A 19,277-nucleotide genomic window follows, 5' to 3' on the forward strand; every position below is an offset into this window, starting at 1 on the left:
CCGATTTGGATGTATTTGGTAGAACTTTATTGGGGGGTTTTGCTTCTGTGGCCAAGTTCTTTTCGGGTTCTCTTGGCCTGTCTCATCAATGTTTTACATTTGGTTTGGCAATGATGGTGTTTTTTCTGTTTTCTTCGGGTGAATCCTTCTTCCAATTTTGAATAATAAGTGGGGGCTGGAGTGGCCTCTTTTCTCTGCCTTTTCTCCATGCCTGCGTTGTTTGTCAATCTTTGCATCTTTCTTGATGAGTGGAATGCATCTGGACTGCACTTTTGGGGATGTCCATGCCTCACAAATATCCTAGCGTTCTGTGGGGAAGTGAACAAACAATTGAACAGGGGCGACCTGGCAGATATTCTGTTTTTGGATTTTCGACGGCATTGAACACCGAGCTGTCTTTGGGCAGAATGGCAGTCCTTTTTGCGTCACCCCAGACCAAAGCATGGCACTGTCTCCCCTGGCGGTGGTACCGAGGAAGGAGCCAGGCCGGAGCCCTTGATTGATAGCCACCTGCCACAGGAAGAATGTTCCGTACAGTGTGCCTCATTTGACAGTACGATCGCTCTTCTTCAGAGGTGTGGTGAGTCAGCAGTTGGAAAAAAAAAAAAAAACGGACAGCGAGTCGGTATTTCGGCTGCTACCTTTCCACACATTTAACTTTTCGTTGTTGGGCTTCAGGTTCCCTGGGATGTTTTACTTCGACAAATGTATGACCGTGGATTGCTCCGTGTCCTGCGCCTGTTTCACGGTATTCAGTTCATTCTTACACTGGGTGATGGCAAAAAAGGACCCGGTCAGGCAATACAATCCACTACTTGGAGGACTTCCTTTTTGTTGGACTTGCAGGAACAGAGACGGCGGCTCATATGTTACGTATCTTTCAGGAGGGGGAAGAGGATTTTGGAGTTCCGTTGGCACATGAGAAGACGAGGGGCCAGCTATCATCATGTGCTTCCTTGGCATTTAGTTGGATTCTAAAGGAATGATATACAGGCTGCCAAAGGACAAACTCCAAAAAATTGCGAGACATACTGGACAAGGCACAAAAGGTTAAGAAGATGACACTCCGGGAGGGTAGGCAACGTTGGGAGCATTTAACTTTGCCTGCAGAGTAATCCCAATAGGTGGAGCCTTCTTGCGCAGACTAGCCGCTGCGATAGCAGGGGTGCGACATCTGCATCACTTCATCCGAATATCTCAACCCATACACAAGGACCTTGCAAAATGGACCTCATTCCTGAGAAGTTACAACGTCATATCGGTCTGGCAGGAGACTTGGACATTTATTCAGATGCTTCAGGAGGTTGGGGATTCGGCATTTACGGTCAGGGTGCATGGTCCGCCGTGCAACGGTCAACGTCATGGGTGAAAGAAGGAATAATAACAAATATAACATTCCTGGAAGTTTTTTCCCCCATGTGGCTGGCGCTGGTAATCTGGCGAACACATTGTCTTCTGGTGTGACAACCAAGCCGGGTTTTCTGACATCAACAGGCAGTCAGCAAATATCCACGGGTGGCGGACATGTTACTGCCCATACTACGGGTTAAGAGCGAATCATTGCCAAGACCGGACATCATAATAATACACCTGGGCAAGACATCCATTACAGCCGGCAAAGAGGGACCTACGGAAATACAATCATGGCTCCTGAGAGTGCTTATTTGCTGGTCCGACATATCACGCATTAATTTGCAAAACAGAAGTTATGGGGGAGAGCCCGGAAGAAGTTAAACGGACAGCTGGGAGGATGGTTAGTACGCATGGGGGGTGTCAGATACGGCACGAATGGGCGGTTGAACAGTGCGAAGGTTTTTTTTACCGGCAGGACAGAGTACACCTATCGGATATCGGGTATGACCTGTTCAATAACGAAATACAGGAGGCATTCGAAAAGAACTACACATGGGTGTAAAAGGGCCGCAGCTAGGGCATGGTTTAGGGGCACAAGATATGTGTAAACACTACCTGGTGCTGGTGGCAGGTACCTGGGCCAATAGAGATTTATTGGACATGAGTCAGCCACGGGGCTGACGAAAGGCAGGTTGTCGGAAGGGTCAGACCATGTCTGGAGACACAGTCCCCTTGCTGGTAAAATGTGGCCGGGGGGGGGGGGGGGGGGTCGGAAGTGATGTCGCCTTGCTAGAATTGTGGCAGGCGGCGAAAAAGGGTGTGGTTCCGGTAGCGGTGGAACCAAAAGATTGGCCGTTAATACCAAAAGAACAGTCTAACGTGAAATTATTTGGGGGATGGGAAAAGGGGTGGGATGCCGAAGGGAGCTAGAGAGGCAGTCACGGCTCCCAGAGTCAATAAAAAGTAGTTGTTGACCATGGTGGAGTTATTTGCTTGAATATTAGTTAGGTATCTGTTACACGGTTTCCTGATGCTCTTTTCTTGTGTTCAATATTTTCAACTTACTTTGACAGTTGGTTTGGTAATTTCATCTGTTTGTACATACCAGGATGAAAGAAGAAATGCTGTCAGCCACTGTGAAGCATTAGCTATAGCAGAATGCAAAGGCGCTACACAAAGGGGCGCACTAAGGGGCAAGCTCCTTGGTCACACTCCTTCGGCGTGCAGCACCTCTGGCCCAGTGCTCGAGCTTATAGCTGCCCCGGCGCCCTTGATGACATCAGGTGGGCGGAGTTATGATCCGAGGGGGAAAGCAGCCCGAGCAGTTCTCCAAACAGGCCAGGAGAGGGCTTTTTTCGCGGTGCAGGCAGCGAGTTTGAGCCTCGGGTGCCAGCAGAGGCAAGCAGGAAGACCGGCAGATGGAGAGGAAAGCAGCAACACCATCGGGGCCAAGCGTTTGAGCTTATGGCCCCCCCTGGCGCCCTTGATGACAGGTGGGTGGAGTTATGATCCGAGGGGGGGGGGGGGAAGCAGCCTGAGCAGTACCTTTCTCTTGCTACTAATTGGTCCACATCTACTCTGAACATTCCCACGCATCTGTGATAGATCTCATGATGAAGGATAATACAGCCCTCTTTGTAAAGGCCTCTATGCTTTACTCTGCTAGCTGGATTCCAGACCAATCCAAGGGGAACTGCAGAAGATCATTCTACTTTATCAGAGTTCAAAGCAGTCTTACCCTTTGATTTGATATGATTTATTAGATTTGATATATCGAAAGTCCTTAGTGGTCCAGCAAGGGTCCCAGGAGTGATTATAAGCCAGTCACCTGAAACAAAGGATGTGCATAGCTGAACTTGAGCCTACAGTCATGCACACAGACTGAACCAAAGTGCAGGCCTAAGCAACACAAACACTGAGTCTTTGGCCATATGATGATATTGGCAACTTCATATCAGACTGTGAATCACTCAGCAGAGAAGAAACTAATTGTTCTTCCCTATCAGACATCTATCTACATCTCACAGTGTGCTAGCACACCTCAGGCCCCCGAACTGCTGAACATGTCCTTGGAGGAAAACTTTGTATCTAGCTATGAAACTAGCTATAAAGCTGGTAATACTCAGCAAATGTCCACTGATGAACTTCATTACCAGCAGTGAGAATATTCACATCCATCTGGACTCAGATGATGTCATCAGCATCCCATCAATCTTGTGTCTATAGATGATGGTGACATCCAATCAAGATCAGCATTGGATCCTATGGAACTGAATATGAAATGAAGTTCTGAACAGAGAAAAGGACTCAACTATACAGACTGTGGATCTTTCTTGAAAGAGTTTTCCCAAGGAATTTTTTCCCAGGGATTTTCTTCACCAGAATTTACAAATTTGTGACTGTCTTGCCAACAGAACTTTTAATTTTTACAACTCATTATACCTGTCAACTAGCCAGTTTAAGACTGAATACCATGCTCAAGCATAGCCTGCTCTGTTAACCTTGGAGTAGCTGCCTTGTCATAATTGCCAACTTTATTCCCACTGGAATTTTGGCAAGTCAAGTCCTTTACCCTGTTCCTGCCAACATATCTCACAGAGACATCTGAGACCTCTGGGTTTTATTTGCCTGTCATTTGCCTGATGGGGTTGCTGGATTCTCCCATGGCGTGCTGTGAGACCGGTCCTAGATCTCTGCAAGAGTGTGACTCACCAATGTTTAAAGTTGAGATAAAACTGGCGTAATTAATCTTTCAACTGGGTTAGTCTGGCATTATGTATTTGTCAAGTGCAGGTTGACTTAGAGACAACACATGAGTTAATGATTTTCATAACAGTGCTTTGCTCTGTAAAACTTAGAAACTCAAAAACAAAAACTATATATATAAAATTTTGTATACTTATGCTATAATTAAAACTGACTACCTCATAAAAAGTGTAAGCTTTTGCTCCCTTAAAAACTAATGAATTCATATAAAAAGGTTTATCAATTAACTCTGTTAATCACCTGTAGCCATAATCTAATCTACAGAGGGACCAAGTATTTTAAGTCGCAGGACTCTTGGAGCTAATTTGAGCTGATACTTGTCCAATATCATTTAGGAAGAGAGCTAAGGCTTATATTTTGCTCAGGCTTTTGAATCTGACTAGGATTATCTAGTTTATTTTATAGCTATTCTGCTGTGTTTTTGCTATTTTGTATATCTACAATTAAAATATTAGGAATGATTTTATTTGTACTTCACTTAGGATTTTGAGATAGAGTGAATTAGAATTTTTTTTATAAAGCTCCCCCTCCCTCCCCATGGGCTGGAGATCACCACCTGTGCAGCAGCCATCAATTTCTATTCCACTCTGATGTCAACATGAAGCTGCCAAGTAGCTGCAAGGACTCCAGCAGTGGAGGGATATTAGTTTGAATCAAGACTTTGCCTTGTACAAGGCCAGATGGATTTTCTTGTCCCGCTCCTCCTAAGATTGTCAATGCCAACACCAACTGGTAGGCAGGAGTTGTGACCATGTATTCCTGGGAAACCAGAGATGTATCAATAGTAAACACCTGAACCCCTGAAGACTGTCACAATTGCTGGGAATGCATGACAATGAGCTTTCCTCGCCACAGGAATACTTCAGGGCATTTATACCCACAGTCAGGATTTCCTTACACCCAGCATCATGCATCAACTGAGACCGATGCTTCTTAGCCTTCACCATTGGAGCTTCCTTAGGTAGAAGCAATCATATGATATGTCCCCACATCAATTTTGAGAAGGTTTGATGCCCTGATGTCAATGCATTGCCACTGTCTGATGAGCCTGTCTTGCTGTGCCAACAGAGCTTCTCCATGAGTTCCAGCTGGGATTGATGCACTTTAGAGGTTGTGGTCGCCCATAACCACTCTGGGATGTCATGTGAAGCCTCCAGGCATAGAACACATCATGAAGATCCATGATAAACATGACCCTGTCACACACGGGGCATCATTTAAAGTCACTAGTAGGATTATCCATGGCTAGATTAAAAATTAAATAAGTGATGTTGAAGGATTCAGTGACCATGAGTTGTTGAAGCCTAGCGGGCGGATTTTAAAAGCCCTGCTCGCGTAAATCCGGGCGGATTTACGCGAGCAGGGCCTTGCGCGCCGGCGCGCCTATTTTCCATAGGCCGCCGGCGCGCGCAGAGCCCCGGGACGCACGTAGGTCCCGGGGTTTTTGGAAGGGGGCGTGTCGTGGTCGGGGCCCGATGACGCGGCGTTTCGGGGGCGGGGCACAGTGTTTCGGGGGCGGGACCAGGGGCGTGGCGCCGGCCCGGGGGCATGGTCCAGGCCTTCGGACCAGCCCCCGGGTCGGAGCACGGTGCGCCAGCAGTCCGCTGGCGCGCGTAGATTTACATCTGCTTCTCGCAGGCGTAAATCTACGGACAAAGGTAAGGGGGGGGTTTAGATAGGGCCGGGGGGGGTGGGTTAGGTAGAGGAAGGGAGGGGAAGGTGAGGGGAGGGCGAAAGAGAGTTCCCTCCGAGGCCGCTCCGATTTCAGAGCGGCCTCGGAGGGAATGGAGACAGGCTGCGTGGCTCGGTGCGCACCGGCTGCCCAAAATCGGCAGCCTTGCGCACACCGATCCAGGATTTTAGAAGATACGCGCGGCTATAAAATCCAGCGTACTTTTGTTTGCGCCTGGTGCGCAAACAAAAGTAGGCGAACACCCTTTGTTTAAAAATCTACCCCTGTGTGAGAGACTATATAATAAACTCCCTCAGAACAACTTAAAGGACTGGCCACAGCTATCTGGCCTGGTGGTCCTCTTTATGAGCCAACCCAGCAAGGGATTCTGGGTAAGCAGGATCCCTGTAACCTTGGATAAGAAGGCTGAGGAGGCCCCACAGAGAAGGCAAGAAGTCAGCCTAAGCATGGACTGCATATATTTGATTGTTGTGAGACAGCTGAGGTACCCGGCCTCGATGCCGTACTTTGATTTTGCTTGTAAATAAAGAGCTTGTTTGTGTGGAAGTAGCCAGAGTTTGGCCTCCTTTTTGTACTCCTAGTTGTTTCCCAACTCATGGCCGCTCCTGAGTTACCATAGCCTGTCAATGCACCACCTGAAAACTTCTGCTGGTTCTGGACAAAAAGAATTCCAAAGTAAGCAGACAAGTGAAGAACCAGGACCTGTGGGCTCCATGGAAAAGATGTGACTGAAGGGGTACAAGAGTTTACATGTGGCATCACAGCATGCCACATATACCCAGAAGGGTAATAAATTTCTAGAAACTTTGACATAAAGGTTCTGGGCCAGGTTCCATCAGAGGATATCACCCACTTGTAAGAACTGTCATCCAGCTTGGCCTCAGAGAAAAATAAGGAACTTTTGAGCTTGCTGCTATTTATTCACTTTATTGGTTGAAATTAAGTGTGTTAAATAGCTCAATCACTTTACAGCGAAAATGGAACACAGTTTAGAATCAGGAAAAGAAATCTTGGGAACAGCCAATACAATTCTCAATCAAAAGCTCCCACACAATATGAGCCAGTTCCAGGGAGTTGATAAGCAGCATGTTACTGGCATTCAGACACAAACCTGCAGGTAATATTTTTATTTCCAAGATTTTGCATACTAGTGATGGCTGCAAACAGTAACTTTTTTGGGGGGTGGTCCCATGGCAGGAAGGATTGAGTAACTGCAGGGAATGTCCAAGATTTCCTGATGTGCAGTAAGCACAGAATCACAGATAAAATATCTGTTAATGTGAAAGTTATTTTTCCTTTAGAAGCTGCACAGCATTAGCACTACACAATATCAGAAGCAATTCATTTTTGTGAGTCTGAAGGCCTGAAATTCACTTGTGCCAGAAAGAATGTGTATAACTAGCTAGAAAATATATTTTCTTATTTATTTAACGTTTCTTTTATACCGATGACCGTTCGCACATCGCATCGGTTTACAGTGAACAAAAAACCATTGGGCGGAGCCCTTACAAATAACAGATAACATAGTAAACTAGGCAACATATAAATAATATTTGGGAGGAGCCCTTACAAGAAATACAAACATCAATGAGTAAATGCTATGGGGATATGCTATGGGATTGAACTATAACAGAAACTATATACAAGTTAGTGCACAGTACCAAATCAGCAGGCAAAAAGGCGTTCATACCAGGATATCAGAAAAACATCAGAAAAACATTTGTAGGGGGAAATTATGTGATAGGGGGTGAGATGGAGTAGGCTTGCTGGAAGAGCCAGGTTTTAAGTTTCTTTTTGAAGGCGGGGTGGGTATGGGTCTCAATGCGAATATCATGTGGCAAGTGAGTTCCATATAGTTGGGCCGGCAAGGGAAAAAAGCTCTGTTCATGGTGGAGGAGAGTTTAAAAGGTTTGATGGATTGGGCATGGAGTGTTCCTTGGAGTGCTGGGCGGGTGGGTCTCTTGGAGGTACGGGGTAGGAGGGGGGGGGTTAATCCAGTTGAGGTTAATATGTCATCAAACATTAATAGACATATTCTACAGACAAATGACATGTAAATTTGGGAAAAATGTGCACTGAACTTCATATTCTTTTTTCAAAAATCAGTGAATATTAACCAGTGAACTGAGAAGGTATCAACTAGTAGTTAAGCACTGAGCAGTAGTCACTGTGACAATCTGAAGACCTTGCTTTTTCAGGGTCTTTTCACAACTAGAAGGCATCTTTAATAAAATGCATTGTACTTGCATACAACTATGTGAATCAATATACATTAAATGCTATTAAAGTATTTACAGGTATTAAGTTCAGTGCCATTATTAAAAACTGTACCATAAAATCTGCTCCAATTATCACGTTTAAAAATCACTTTAGTTGCCAGGAACATCTGCTACTTTGTTTAAGTGCTGCAGCAGACATTTCCCTGCCTCCTTCTGCTAGAATGGATCTATCTTAGCAGGTTGCCTTACAATGATTACAAAACATGCCAAAAGGAGTAAGACAGGCATTCAGTGTCTGTTAAACACAGTAAACTATACAACAAACCAGAATGGCACCTTCAGAAAGACAAGATACAAAGATATTGGGCTCTGCTGTCTCACCTTTTTCAATTACTTCTCCCTCTTCTTCTTCTGGGCCCTTATAGAGCAGCTTTGCTTGCAGTCTCTTTACCTCTCTTTCTTTCTCTTCCCGTTGCTCTTTTAGTAATGCAAGTTCATCCTGTATATACAGAATAGCTCAGATAAACCATCTTAATAAGGCTTTGTATATGGAATCCGGAAGAGACATTTATAATTACAACCCTTTTTTTTTTTTTTTTTAAAGCAAACTTGCATTGGTAAATGTCTCTGGAAATATGCATTACATTTCTATGATTAGAAAAAAAAAAAAAGAAAAAAAAATCTGATCATCTAGGGCCTGATTTTAAAAAGCATTTACTCGAGTAAAAACCAGGTTTACTGGAGTAAATTCACTTTACTTGAGTAAGTGGGTTTTTGAAAATTGCTAAAATATATGCCATTGACTTGTCTATAGGATTTACTCACATAAGTGCACTTTACTTGAGTAAATGGCTTTTGAAAATTGCTACAATAGTAGCTACATTTACGCATGTAACTCCTTTTGAAAATTACCCCCCTACTGTATAATTTATACAAGCTAAAGCTTGGCTCTTTGGGTCCATTTATATTGTCGGCTGCTAAATAGTCTCCAATAATCTGAGATCACATCTGCTGATTTCAATGGTGCCAGCACTGTAAGGTAGCCATTTCAGAAAAATAGATTGTAAGCTCCTCAGAGCTGAAAGATTGCCAGGCAGACCCCTCAGTCTCCCTCTTTTTGCCATACTCAATCAACAAGTACTTTAGAAGCAGCACTCAAGCATTGATTCAAAACATGACAAAAACAGGAGGAGAGATCTAGATCATACCAGCCACTTTCTTGGCTCTCAGTTAATTCTGATTTTTTAAAAATCCAATCGGTCTATAAAAATCCAGTACCTGGAGAATTTTTGCTTCATTGCATTATGCGGTCTTCTCCTATTTTGTGGCAATTTTTAAAAAAGTTTGCTACAAGAAAGTGATATTGCTGCTCAGATGTGTTATAGTTTAATTTTGTATCATTGTTTTACAAAGTAAAACAACTTTGAGATTAGCACAAGCAGAAATGTTAGCAATCAAATTCTACAGTGGTAAGGAGCAGAGATTCCAACACATTGGCAGTGTATAGCAGAAACCAGCATATGCACATGGGATTTTCCAAACCCTTGACTAAGGATTTTTCCTCATTTTAGGTCTACTGGCAAAATACTGATGAAGTCTGACCCAACATGTCTTATAATTAGAAACAGATTTGACTATTGCATGCAAGTGGTTTAAAAACATTCATATTCGTTTCAAACAAAACACTGTAAACGCACACAAAAAGATTTGATAGAAGCAACACATCTCAAAAGTCATCCTCAGCAGCTAAGACATTTAACAAAAATATTTATAAACACATATAAAATGTGTAAGAAAAGAAGTGATGTAATTGGTCAGCAAACTATTCATGGATTTAAAGACAGAAGGTCCCTTTGTACACAGATACCATCGCACAGACTTTTCCCAAATTCCTTAGCAAATCTGAAACACTAGGTAAAAGTATAGACAGTCGCTTGAACTATACCTGTGCTTACCTTCTTATAGAAAAAATCTTTTACATATTTAAAAACTAGATTTATTATTGTCTTACTATAAAATTCTTAATGCATTTCATTAATTTGCTATGTCTTCATATGTTTTATTTTACAACTGAATGTTGACCTATTTTATACTGCAATAATCAGCCTTCATAAAATTTGGTTAAGCAGAAATATGAGCCAAAGTTTCTAAAGGGTTTTTCCCAATCTTGTTTTGTAACCCACACTGGACGTGGAAGTTAGAGAATATAAGATTGCTTAAATTAATATTACAAAGCTCTTTAAAACTGCACTGTTTTGAGGCATTTTTATAATGAGAAATACTATGCTAGATCAGACCAAAAATCCATCAAGCCCAGCATTCTGTCTCCGACAGTGGCCAGTCTGGGTCACAAGACCAGGTCATCTGTCAGATCCATAATAGTTGAACTATTTCTTGCATCACACTCCCAGGGGTAAGCGCTGGCTTTCCCAAGTCTACCTAGCTAATAACTATTTATGGACTTTTCCTTCAGGAACTTGCCCAATCCTCTTTTGAACCCCACTGTTAGCTGCTTTTACCACATCCTCTGGCAACAGATTCCATAACTTGATTGTGCACCAAGTGAAAAAAACACTTCTTACAATGTTTTAAATCTACTGGTTGCTAATTTCATGAATTGTCCCCTACTCCTAGTGTTGTCTGAAAGGGTAAACAATCTTTCCCTATTTACCTGTTCCATCCCACTCATGATTTAAAACATTTTTATCATATCTCAAGTCATCTCTTTTCCAAGTCCTAATCTGTTTGACCTTACTCCCTAAGGGAGTTTTTCTACCCTCTTTATCATGTCATTTTTCTATGTACCTTTACTATGTCTATGATGTTTTTCTTGAGATGGGGTGAACAGAACTGTACATGATACTTGAGATGCAGTTGCATTATGGATCTATACAAAAGGTATTTATTTATTTGAGGTTTCTTATATACCGATAGCCGTTTGCACATCGTATCGGTTTACATACAACTAAAAACTTAAGGGCGGAGCCCTTTACAAAGAACAGTATAACAATGTGGAAACAAAATACAGGAGATATAATTGTAATAAATAGAACTGTACAATAAAAATACAAGAGATATATATGTGTGTGCGGGTAGGGAGTATCGGAGTTACTGAGGGAACTATATTTAAGAGAATATCCTAAGGAGAACACTTAAGCTGGAGGGGTCATGATATTATCAATACAATAACTTTAAAACTATAACACATTGTAGGTAGATGGTAAGAAAACAGCAGTGGGAGAGTAGAGTAATTTAGAGATTCAAATGGAGGGTGGGGGAGAACAAATATGGAGAAGAGGGGGGTGGACGAGAGAGAAGGGGTGAGGGAGGGCAGAAATGAGGGCTTATAGAGGTAAGAGAGAAGGGGATTCATGAGCTATACGGGGGTGTGAAGGGGGTTATAAGGGTAGCAGAAAACGCTTAGGGGGGAGAGAATCAGAAATGAGGGTTGGCTTAACGATATCGAGTTGTAGGATATCGTGGTGAAGGGTCTTCCTCATTGGGAGGGGGGAGCATGTGGGTAGGCCTGTACGAACAACCATGGGGGCACCCCATGGTTGTTCGTACAGGCACCCACATGCACCACAGGCACCCAGGGAAAACAAAGCCATCCCGGAAATACAACGAATTCCCAGCCTCTGTGTCCCTCGACAAGGAACATAAGAACATAAGAAATTACCATGCTGGGTCAGACCAAGGGTCCCTCAAGCCTAGCATCCTGTTTCCAACAGAGGCCAAACCAGGCCACAAGAACCTGGCAATTATCCAAACACTAAGAAGATCCCATGTTACTGATGCAATTATTAGCAGTGGCTATTCCCTAAGTAAACTTGATTAATAGCCGTTAATAGACTTCTCTAAGAACTTATCCAAACCTTTTTTGAACACAGCTACACTTGCTGCACTAACCACATCCTCTGGCAACAAATTCCAGAACTTTATTGTGCGTTGAGTGAAAAAGAATTTTCTCCGATTAGTCTTAAATGTGCTACTTGCTAACTTCATGGAATGCCCCCTAGCCCTTCTATTATTTGAAAGTGTAAATAACCGATTCATATCTGCTCGTTCAAGACCTCATGATCTTAAATACCTCTATCCCCCCTCAGCTGTCTCTTCTCCAAGCTGAACAGCCCTAACCTCTTCAGCCTTTCCTCATAGGGGAGCTGTTCCATCCCTTTTATCATTTTGGTTGCCCTTCTCTGTACCTTCTCCATCGCAACTATATCTTTTTTGAGATGCAGCAACCAGAATTGTATACAGTATTCCAGGTGCGGTCTCACCATGGAGCGCTATAGAGGCATTATGACATTTTCCGTTTTATTAACCATTCCCTTCTTAATAATTCCTATCATTGTTTGCTTTTTTGACTGCTGCAGCACATTGAGCCGACGATTTTAAAGTATTATCCACTATGATGCCTAGATCTTTTTCCTGGGAGGTAGCTCCTAATATGGAACCTAACATCGTGTAACTACAGCAAGGGATATTTTTCCCTATATGCAACACCTTGCACTTGTCCATATTAAATTTCATCTGCCATTTGGATGCCCAATCTTCCAGTCTTGCAAGGTTCTCCTGTAATGTATCACAATCCGCTTGTGATTTAACTAATCTGAATAATATTGTATCATCCGCAAATTTGATAACCTCACTCATCGTATTCCTTTCCAGATCATTTATATATATATATTGAAAAGCACCAGTCCAAGTACAGATCCCTGAGGCACTCCACTGTTTACCCTTTTCCACTGAGAAAATTGACCATTTAATCCTACTCTCTGTTCCCTATCTTTTTTTTTTTTAACATGTTCATTTCTCATTTTGCAATTTTAACAAGAACAACCATAAACTTTCCATGTATAGAAACCATACAAATTCACCACATTGAGAGTGAGCAGTACGGAGAACAGTGCAATAAAGTATTTTGTTTTCAGGTTGCAGGGCTGTGATTTTTTCTTTTCTTTGCGGCTTGGCCGCCATCCCGACTTCTCTGCTGGAGAAAAAAACGTCGATCTTTGTTTGCAGGGTCCCCGATTCAGCTGGAGCCGCCACGATTTTTAAAATAGGTGCAGGGAAAAAGCCTTTTTTTGGCGGGGGAGCCAGGAGCGCGGACAGGCTGCAGCCTACCCGCTTATCAGGTCACATGGTCACCTTTGTTTCCTGTCTTTTAACCAGTTTGTAATCCACGAAAGGACATCGACAAGTATCCCATGATTTTTTAGTTTTCTTAGAAGCCTCTCATGAGGGACTTTGTCAAACACCTTCTAAAAATCCAAATACACTACATCTACCAGTTCACCTTTATCCACATGTTTATTAACCCCTTCAAAAAAATGAAGCAGATTTGTTAGGCAAGACTTTCCTTGGGTAAATCCATGTTGACTGTGTTCCATTAAACCATGTCTTTCTATATGCTCTACGATTTTGATCTTGAGAATATTTTCCACTATTTTCCCGGCACTGAAGTCAGGAAACTGGTCTATATTTACCCGAATCACCCCTAGATCCTTTTTTAAATATTAGGGTTACATTGGCCACCCTCCAGTCTTCAGGTACAATGGATGATTTTAATGATAGTTACAAATTTTAACTAATAGATCAGAAATTTCATTTTTTAATTCCTTCAGTACCCTAGAATGCATACCATCCGGTCCAGGTGATTTGCTACTCTTTAGTTTTTCAATCTGGCCTACTACATCTTCCAGGTTCACAGTGATTTCGTTCAGTTCGTCTGATTCATCATCCCTGAAAACCATCTCCGGAACTGGTATCTCCCCAACATCCTCATTAGTAAACACGGAAGCAAAGAATTTGTTTAGTCTTTCTGCAATGGCCTTATCTTCCCTAAGAGCCCCTTTAACCCCTTGGTCATCTAATGGTCCAACTGACCCCCTCACAGGTTTCTTGCTTCGGATATATTTTAAAAAAAATTTATTATGAGTTTTTGCCTCTTTGGCCAACTTCATTTCAAATTATCTCTTCACCTGTCTTATCAATGTTTTACACTTAACTTGACAATGCTTATGCTTTATCCTATTTTCTTCAGATGGATCCTTCTTCCAATTTTTGAAGGATTTTTTTTGGCTAAAATAGCCTCTTTCACCTCACCTTTTAACCATGATGGTAATCGTTTTGCCTTCCTTCCACCTTTCTTAATGTGTGGAATACATATGGACTGCGCCTCTAGGATTGTATTTTTAAACAATGTCCATGCCTGTTGAACACTTTTAACCTTTGCAGCTGCACCTTTCAGTTTTTTTCTAACTTTTTTCCTCATTTTATCAAAGTTTCCCTTTTGAAAGTTTAGCGTTAGAGCTGCAGATTTACATATTGTCCCAGTTATTAGTTTAAATTTGATCATGTTATGATCACTGTTGCCAAGTGGCCCCACCACATCCTGTGTTCCACTAAGAATTAAATCTAAAATAGCTCCCTCTCTTGTTGGTTCCTGAACCAATTGCTCCATGAAGCAGTCATTTATTACATCCAGGAACTTTATGTCTCTAGCAAGTCCTGATCTTACATTTACCCCAGTCAATATTGGGGTAATTGAAATCTCCCATTATTATTGCACTGCCAAATTGGTTAGCTTCCCTGATTTCTCTGAGCATTTCATCATCTGTCTGACCATTTTGTCCAGGTGGACGGTAGTATACTCCTATCATTATACTCTTACCCAATATACATGGGATTTCTACCCATATAGATTCAACTGAGCATTTAGTCTTTTGTATGATCTTTATCCTATTGGACTCTATACACTCCCAGACATAAAGTGCCACACCCCCACCAACTTGATCCTCCCTATCATTGCGATATAATTTGTACCCTGATATAGCACTGTCCCATTGGTTATCCTCCTTCCACCAAGTCTTTGTGATGCCAATTATGTCAATCTCATCATTTGCTGCTATACACTAACTCTCCCATCTTATTTCTTAGACTTCTGGCATTGGCATACAGACATTTCAAAGTGTGTTTTTTGTTTGTATTAACAACTTGCTTTTCAGTTGTTTGGGACAATTCAGAAATCATTAGCTTCGGTGATTTTTTACATATAGGCATATCGACTATGTTTGCTTTTAATGGAACCTCTCTGTTGGGATGCCCTAACTCTCCTGTTTCATTAGTATTCTTCAAGGATACATTTCTCCGAACCATGCACTGCTGAGTGACTGTCGGCTTTCCCCCTTGATCTAGTTTAAAAGCTGCTCTATCTCCTTTTTCAAAGTTAGTGCCAGCAGCTTGGTTCCACTCTGGTTAAGGTGGAGCCCATCCTTTCGGAAAAGTCTCCCCTTTCCCCAAAAGTTTCCCCAGTTCCTAATAAAGCTGAATCCCTCTTCCCTGCACCATCGTCTCATCCACGCATTGAAACTCTGGAGCTCTACCTGCCTCTGGGGAACAGGAAGCATTTCAGAGAATGCCACCCTGGAGGTTCTGGATTTCAGCTTCCTACCCAAAATCCTAAATTTGGCTTCCAGAGCCTCTCTCCCACATTTTCCTTTGTCGTTGGGGCCCACATGTACCATGACAGCCGGCTCCTCCCTAGCACTGTCTATAATCCTATCTAGGTGACACGTGAGGTCTGCCACCTTCGCACCAGGCAGGCAAGTTACCAGGCAGTCCTCACATCCACCAGCCACCCTAATAATCGAATCACCAACTATGATGGCCGGCCTAACCCTTCCCTCTCCTGGGCAGTAGCCCTGGGAGACTTGTCCTCAGTGCGAGAGGACAATACATCACCTGGAGAGCAGGTCCTTGCTACAGGATCACTTCCTGCTACACCAGGATGTTGTTCTCCTACTGGGAGACCTTTCTGATCCAAGGCAGCATTGGGGATGCCAGACTGGATTTGGGACTTGGCTACTATGCCCCTGAAGGTCTCATCAATGTACCTCTCTGTCTGCTTCAGCTCCTCCAAATCTGCTACTCTAGCCTCCAGAGATCGGACTTGTTCTCTGAGAACCAGGAGCTCTTTGCACCAAGTGCACACATACAATCTCTCACAGGAGGGGTAAAAAATCATACATGTGACACTCAAAGCAAAAGACTGGAATGCCCCCCTCTTGCTGCTGGACTGCTGCCTTCATCTTAGTTTTATTGAATTCCTAGTTAAGTTTAGGATACTAAGGGAGTTGGAATCATTAAGCCTTTGTCTCTTTGTAACTTCATGAGAGTCTTTGATATGAGTGGAAGTGGGGGATACGCATAGAGGAGACTGCTGGACCATGAGAGGGTGAAAGCGTTCCTCGGCTGTGAGTGGCGGCTGCGAGTGAGCGAGCAGAAGTTGTCTACTTTGCAGTTGTGGAAGGACGCAAAGAGGTCTATATGTGGATACCCCCAACATTGGAAGATTGTGTCTGCTACCGCAGGATTGAGAGACCATTCATGCGGATGGAAGGTCCGGCTCAAGCTGTCCACGCCCTCGAAGTAGGTCACTCTGAGGTACATTGAGTGGGAAAGAGCCCACGGCCATATCTGTGCAGCTTCCTGACAAAGAAGGTAGGAGCCTGTTCCCCCTTGCTTGTTGATGTACCACATCACTACCTGGTTGTCGGTTTGAATCAGGATGGTCTTGTTTGAGAAGCAATCCTAAAAGACTCTGAGGGCATATCTGATCGCTCGAAGTTCCAAGAAATTTATCTGATATTTGACTTCCTCTGGAGACTAGGGACCCTGAGTCTGTCTGTCGTTGACATGAGCACCCCAACCTAGATTGGAGGAGTCTGTCATTAGGACAATTTGAGGCTCTGGGACCTGAAAGGGAAGACCTTGAAGGAGGTTGGAGAGAGCTGAACCCATCAGGCCAGCGATAGGCGGCGCTGCTTGGTAACGTGGACAATGCTGGACATTGGCTGGTAAGCCTGAGTCCACTGGGACTTTAGAGTACACTGCATGACTCTCATGGTGAGGCGTGTCATTGGAGTGACATACACAGCGGACGCCATGTGACCCAGTAAAATGAGAAATTAACGAGCTGTTGAATAAACTGATTCTGGAGGCATTGTGCGAGGGATAATAGAGTACGAGCTCGATCCTTAGGGAGGAATGCTTTTGCCTGCATGGTGTCCAGGTCGGCTCCTATGAAGGATAGGGCCTGAGATGGAACTAGGCTGGACTTGGGGTAGTTGATCAGAAAACCAAGAAACAGCAACGTATGGATTGTTAGACGTAAGCAGGCTAATGCATCCCTCTGAGTCGGGGCCCTTATCAGCCAATCATCGAAAAAAGGGTAGACATGGATGCCCTGATATCTCAAGTAGGCCGCGACCACTACGAGGCACTTGGTGAAGACTCAAGGCATGGATAATAGGCTGAATGGCAGTACCCGGTACTGAAAATGCCGGGGGCCGACCAGGAAACGAAGGAATTTGCGATGGGACGGCATGATCGAGATGTGTGTATACGCGTCTTGTAGATCTAGAGAGCAAAGCCAATCTCCTCTTTGTAGAAGAGGCAGTAGAGAACCCAAGGTTATCATCCTGAACTTTTCCCTCTGAAGATATTTGTTTAAGGCACGCAGGTCCAGTATTGGACGAATGCCGCCTGACTTTTTTGGGATGAGGAAATACCTGCTGAGAGAGCGGCACTGGTTCTACTGCCCGGAATCTCAGAAGGGTTGATACCTCCTCTTCCAGGAGTGGTCAGATGAAGCACACGTTGGTCGAGGTGGGGAGTCTGCTGGTACTGACAGGAAGTTGAGGTGGTAGCCCTGGGTCAATACAGCAAGTACCCACTGGTCTGAAGTGATCATGTACCATATGTTGGTAAAATGGCACAGTTGACCTCAGACTGGTATGAACGGTATCCTCTCCAGTGAGGAGTCAAAATCCAGCAGCTGGGCCCGGTTGAGAGGCTGGCTGGGTCTTCGAGCTGCAGGAGGATATCATCTCTGTGGCTTGAAAGAAGGTCGCTTAGAGTCCCTTCGGAATGTCCTCTTAGAAGAGGACGGGAAATCAGAAGGTACTGAAAAAAGCTGGCGCAGTGTTTCATGGTGGTCCTTTAGCTGTGCCACTGTTTCCTGGATTTTGTCCCCGAAGAGATTGTCTCCAGCACAGGGTAGGTCTGCTAACCAGTCCTGCACCTCTGGTCTTAGGTCTGAGGACTTCAGCCAGGCCCACCTTCTTGCACTAATCCCCGCTGCAGACACTCTGGAAGCAGTGTCAAAAATATCATAGGCAGTGCAGACCTCATGCTTGCCAGCATCTAGGCCTTTCTGAGCCAGAGCATTAAGTGGATCCCGGAATTGTTCTAGTAAAGAGTCAGCGAAATCTTGGATCTTCTTGAACAGGTCTCTGTTATACTGGGTCATGTATAACTGGTAGGAAGCATTACGAAAAATAAGCATTGAGCCATGGAAGAGAAGCCTGCCAAAAGCATCCAGGGACCTCTGTTCCTTCTCTGGAGGTATGGAGGAATGAGGTTTAGAGCATCGTGCCTTCTTCTGGGCTGACTCCACAACCACAGAATGGTGATTCAACTATGTTCTTTGAAACCCAGGGGCTATCTAGACAAAATAGGTGACATCTGTCTTTAGGTTGACAGGCCGAGCATGGGTGCTCCCAATTCCTTTTCAGCAGGTCAATTAGGATTTCATGAATAGGAATAGACGATTTCCTTTGGGGCATCAAGAAACTGGAGTACTTCCAGCATCTTGTGCCTTGAATCCTCTTCTGTCTGGAGCTGAAATGGAATTGCCTCAGACATTTGTTTAATAAAATTAATAAAGGACAGGTCCTCTGGAGGAGAACGTCTTCTCTCCTCAGGTGGAGATGGCTCTGAAGGTAAGTCATCAGTATCCTGGGAAGAATCATCGGTCCAAGGATCGTAAGGTTGAATACCAGCTCTGATAGGATCTCCAGAGGGGAGTAATGGTGCTATCCCGATGGATCAAGCATAGGCACCGACGGCAATACTGATGGAGGCACAGGCACCGATGGAACCAGCGACGATAGATGAGTCGGTGGCAAGATCCCAGACGACAGTATGGATATCGGTGTTTCTTTCTCCTCCAATGACAGAGGTATCGGCGTGAAAGGCTGTGGACATACCGGTGTCCTCGGTTCCAGCAGCGGAAGAGCACCAATCAATACATCCAGCCTGCCGAGCAGCGGTGCGAGTGCCGTGGGAATCGGGTTGGTGGCTGGGGCTGGCATCGGCACTGATGGAGGTTGAAAGCCCTGCAGTGCCTTACCGATGGCCTCTTGGATCATCCGATCCAATTCCTCGTGGAAGCCTGAGGC

At 43.9% G+C, this 19,277-nt stretch overlaps 1 protein-coding gene across 1 annotated transcript in view; it reads right to left on the bottom strand.

Annotated features, from left to right (window-relative positions):
* PPFIBP1 (PPFIA binding protein 1) overlaps positions 1–19,277 on the bottom strand; it is a 1,178,807-nt gene that overhangs the window by 607,057 nt on the left and 552,473 nt on the right. Inside the window, exon 10 of the mRNA XM_029597487.1 lies at positions 8,413–8,530. Coding sequence (XP_029453347.1) covers positions 8,413–8,530 — 118 coding nt within the window. The remainder of the gene's footprint in view (positions 1–8,412; positions 8,531–19,277) is intronic.

Source organism: Rhinatrema bivittatum, chromosome 4, assembly GCF_901001135.1.
Source record: "Rhinatrema bivittatum chromosome 4, aRhiBiv1.1, whole genome shotgun sequence".
Lineage (NCBI taxonomy): Eukaryota > Metazoa > Chordata > Amphibia > Gymnophiona > Rhinatrematidae > Rhinatrema > Rhinatrema bivittatum.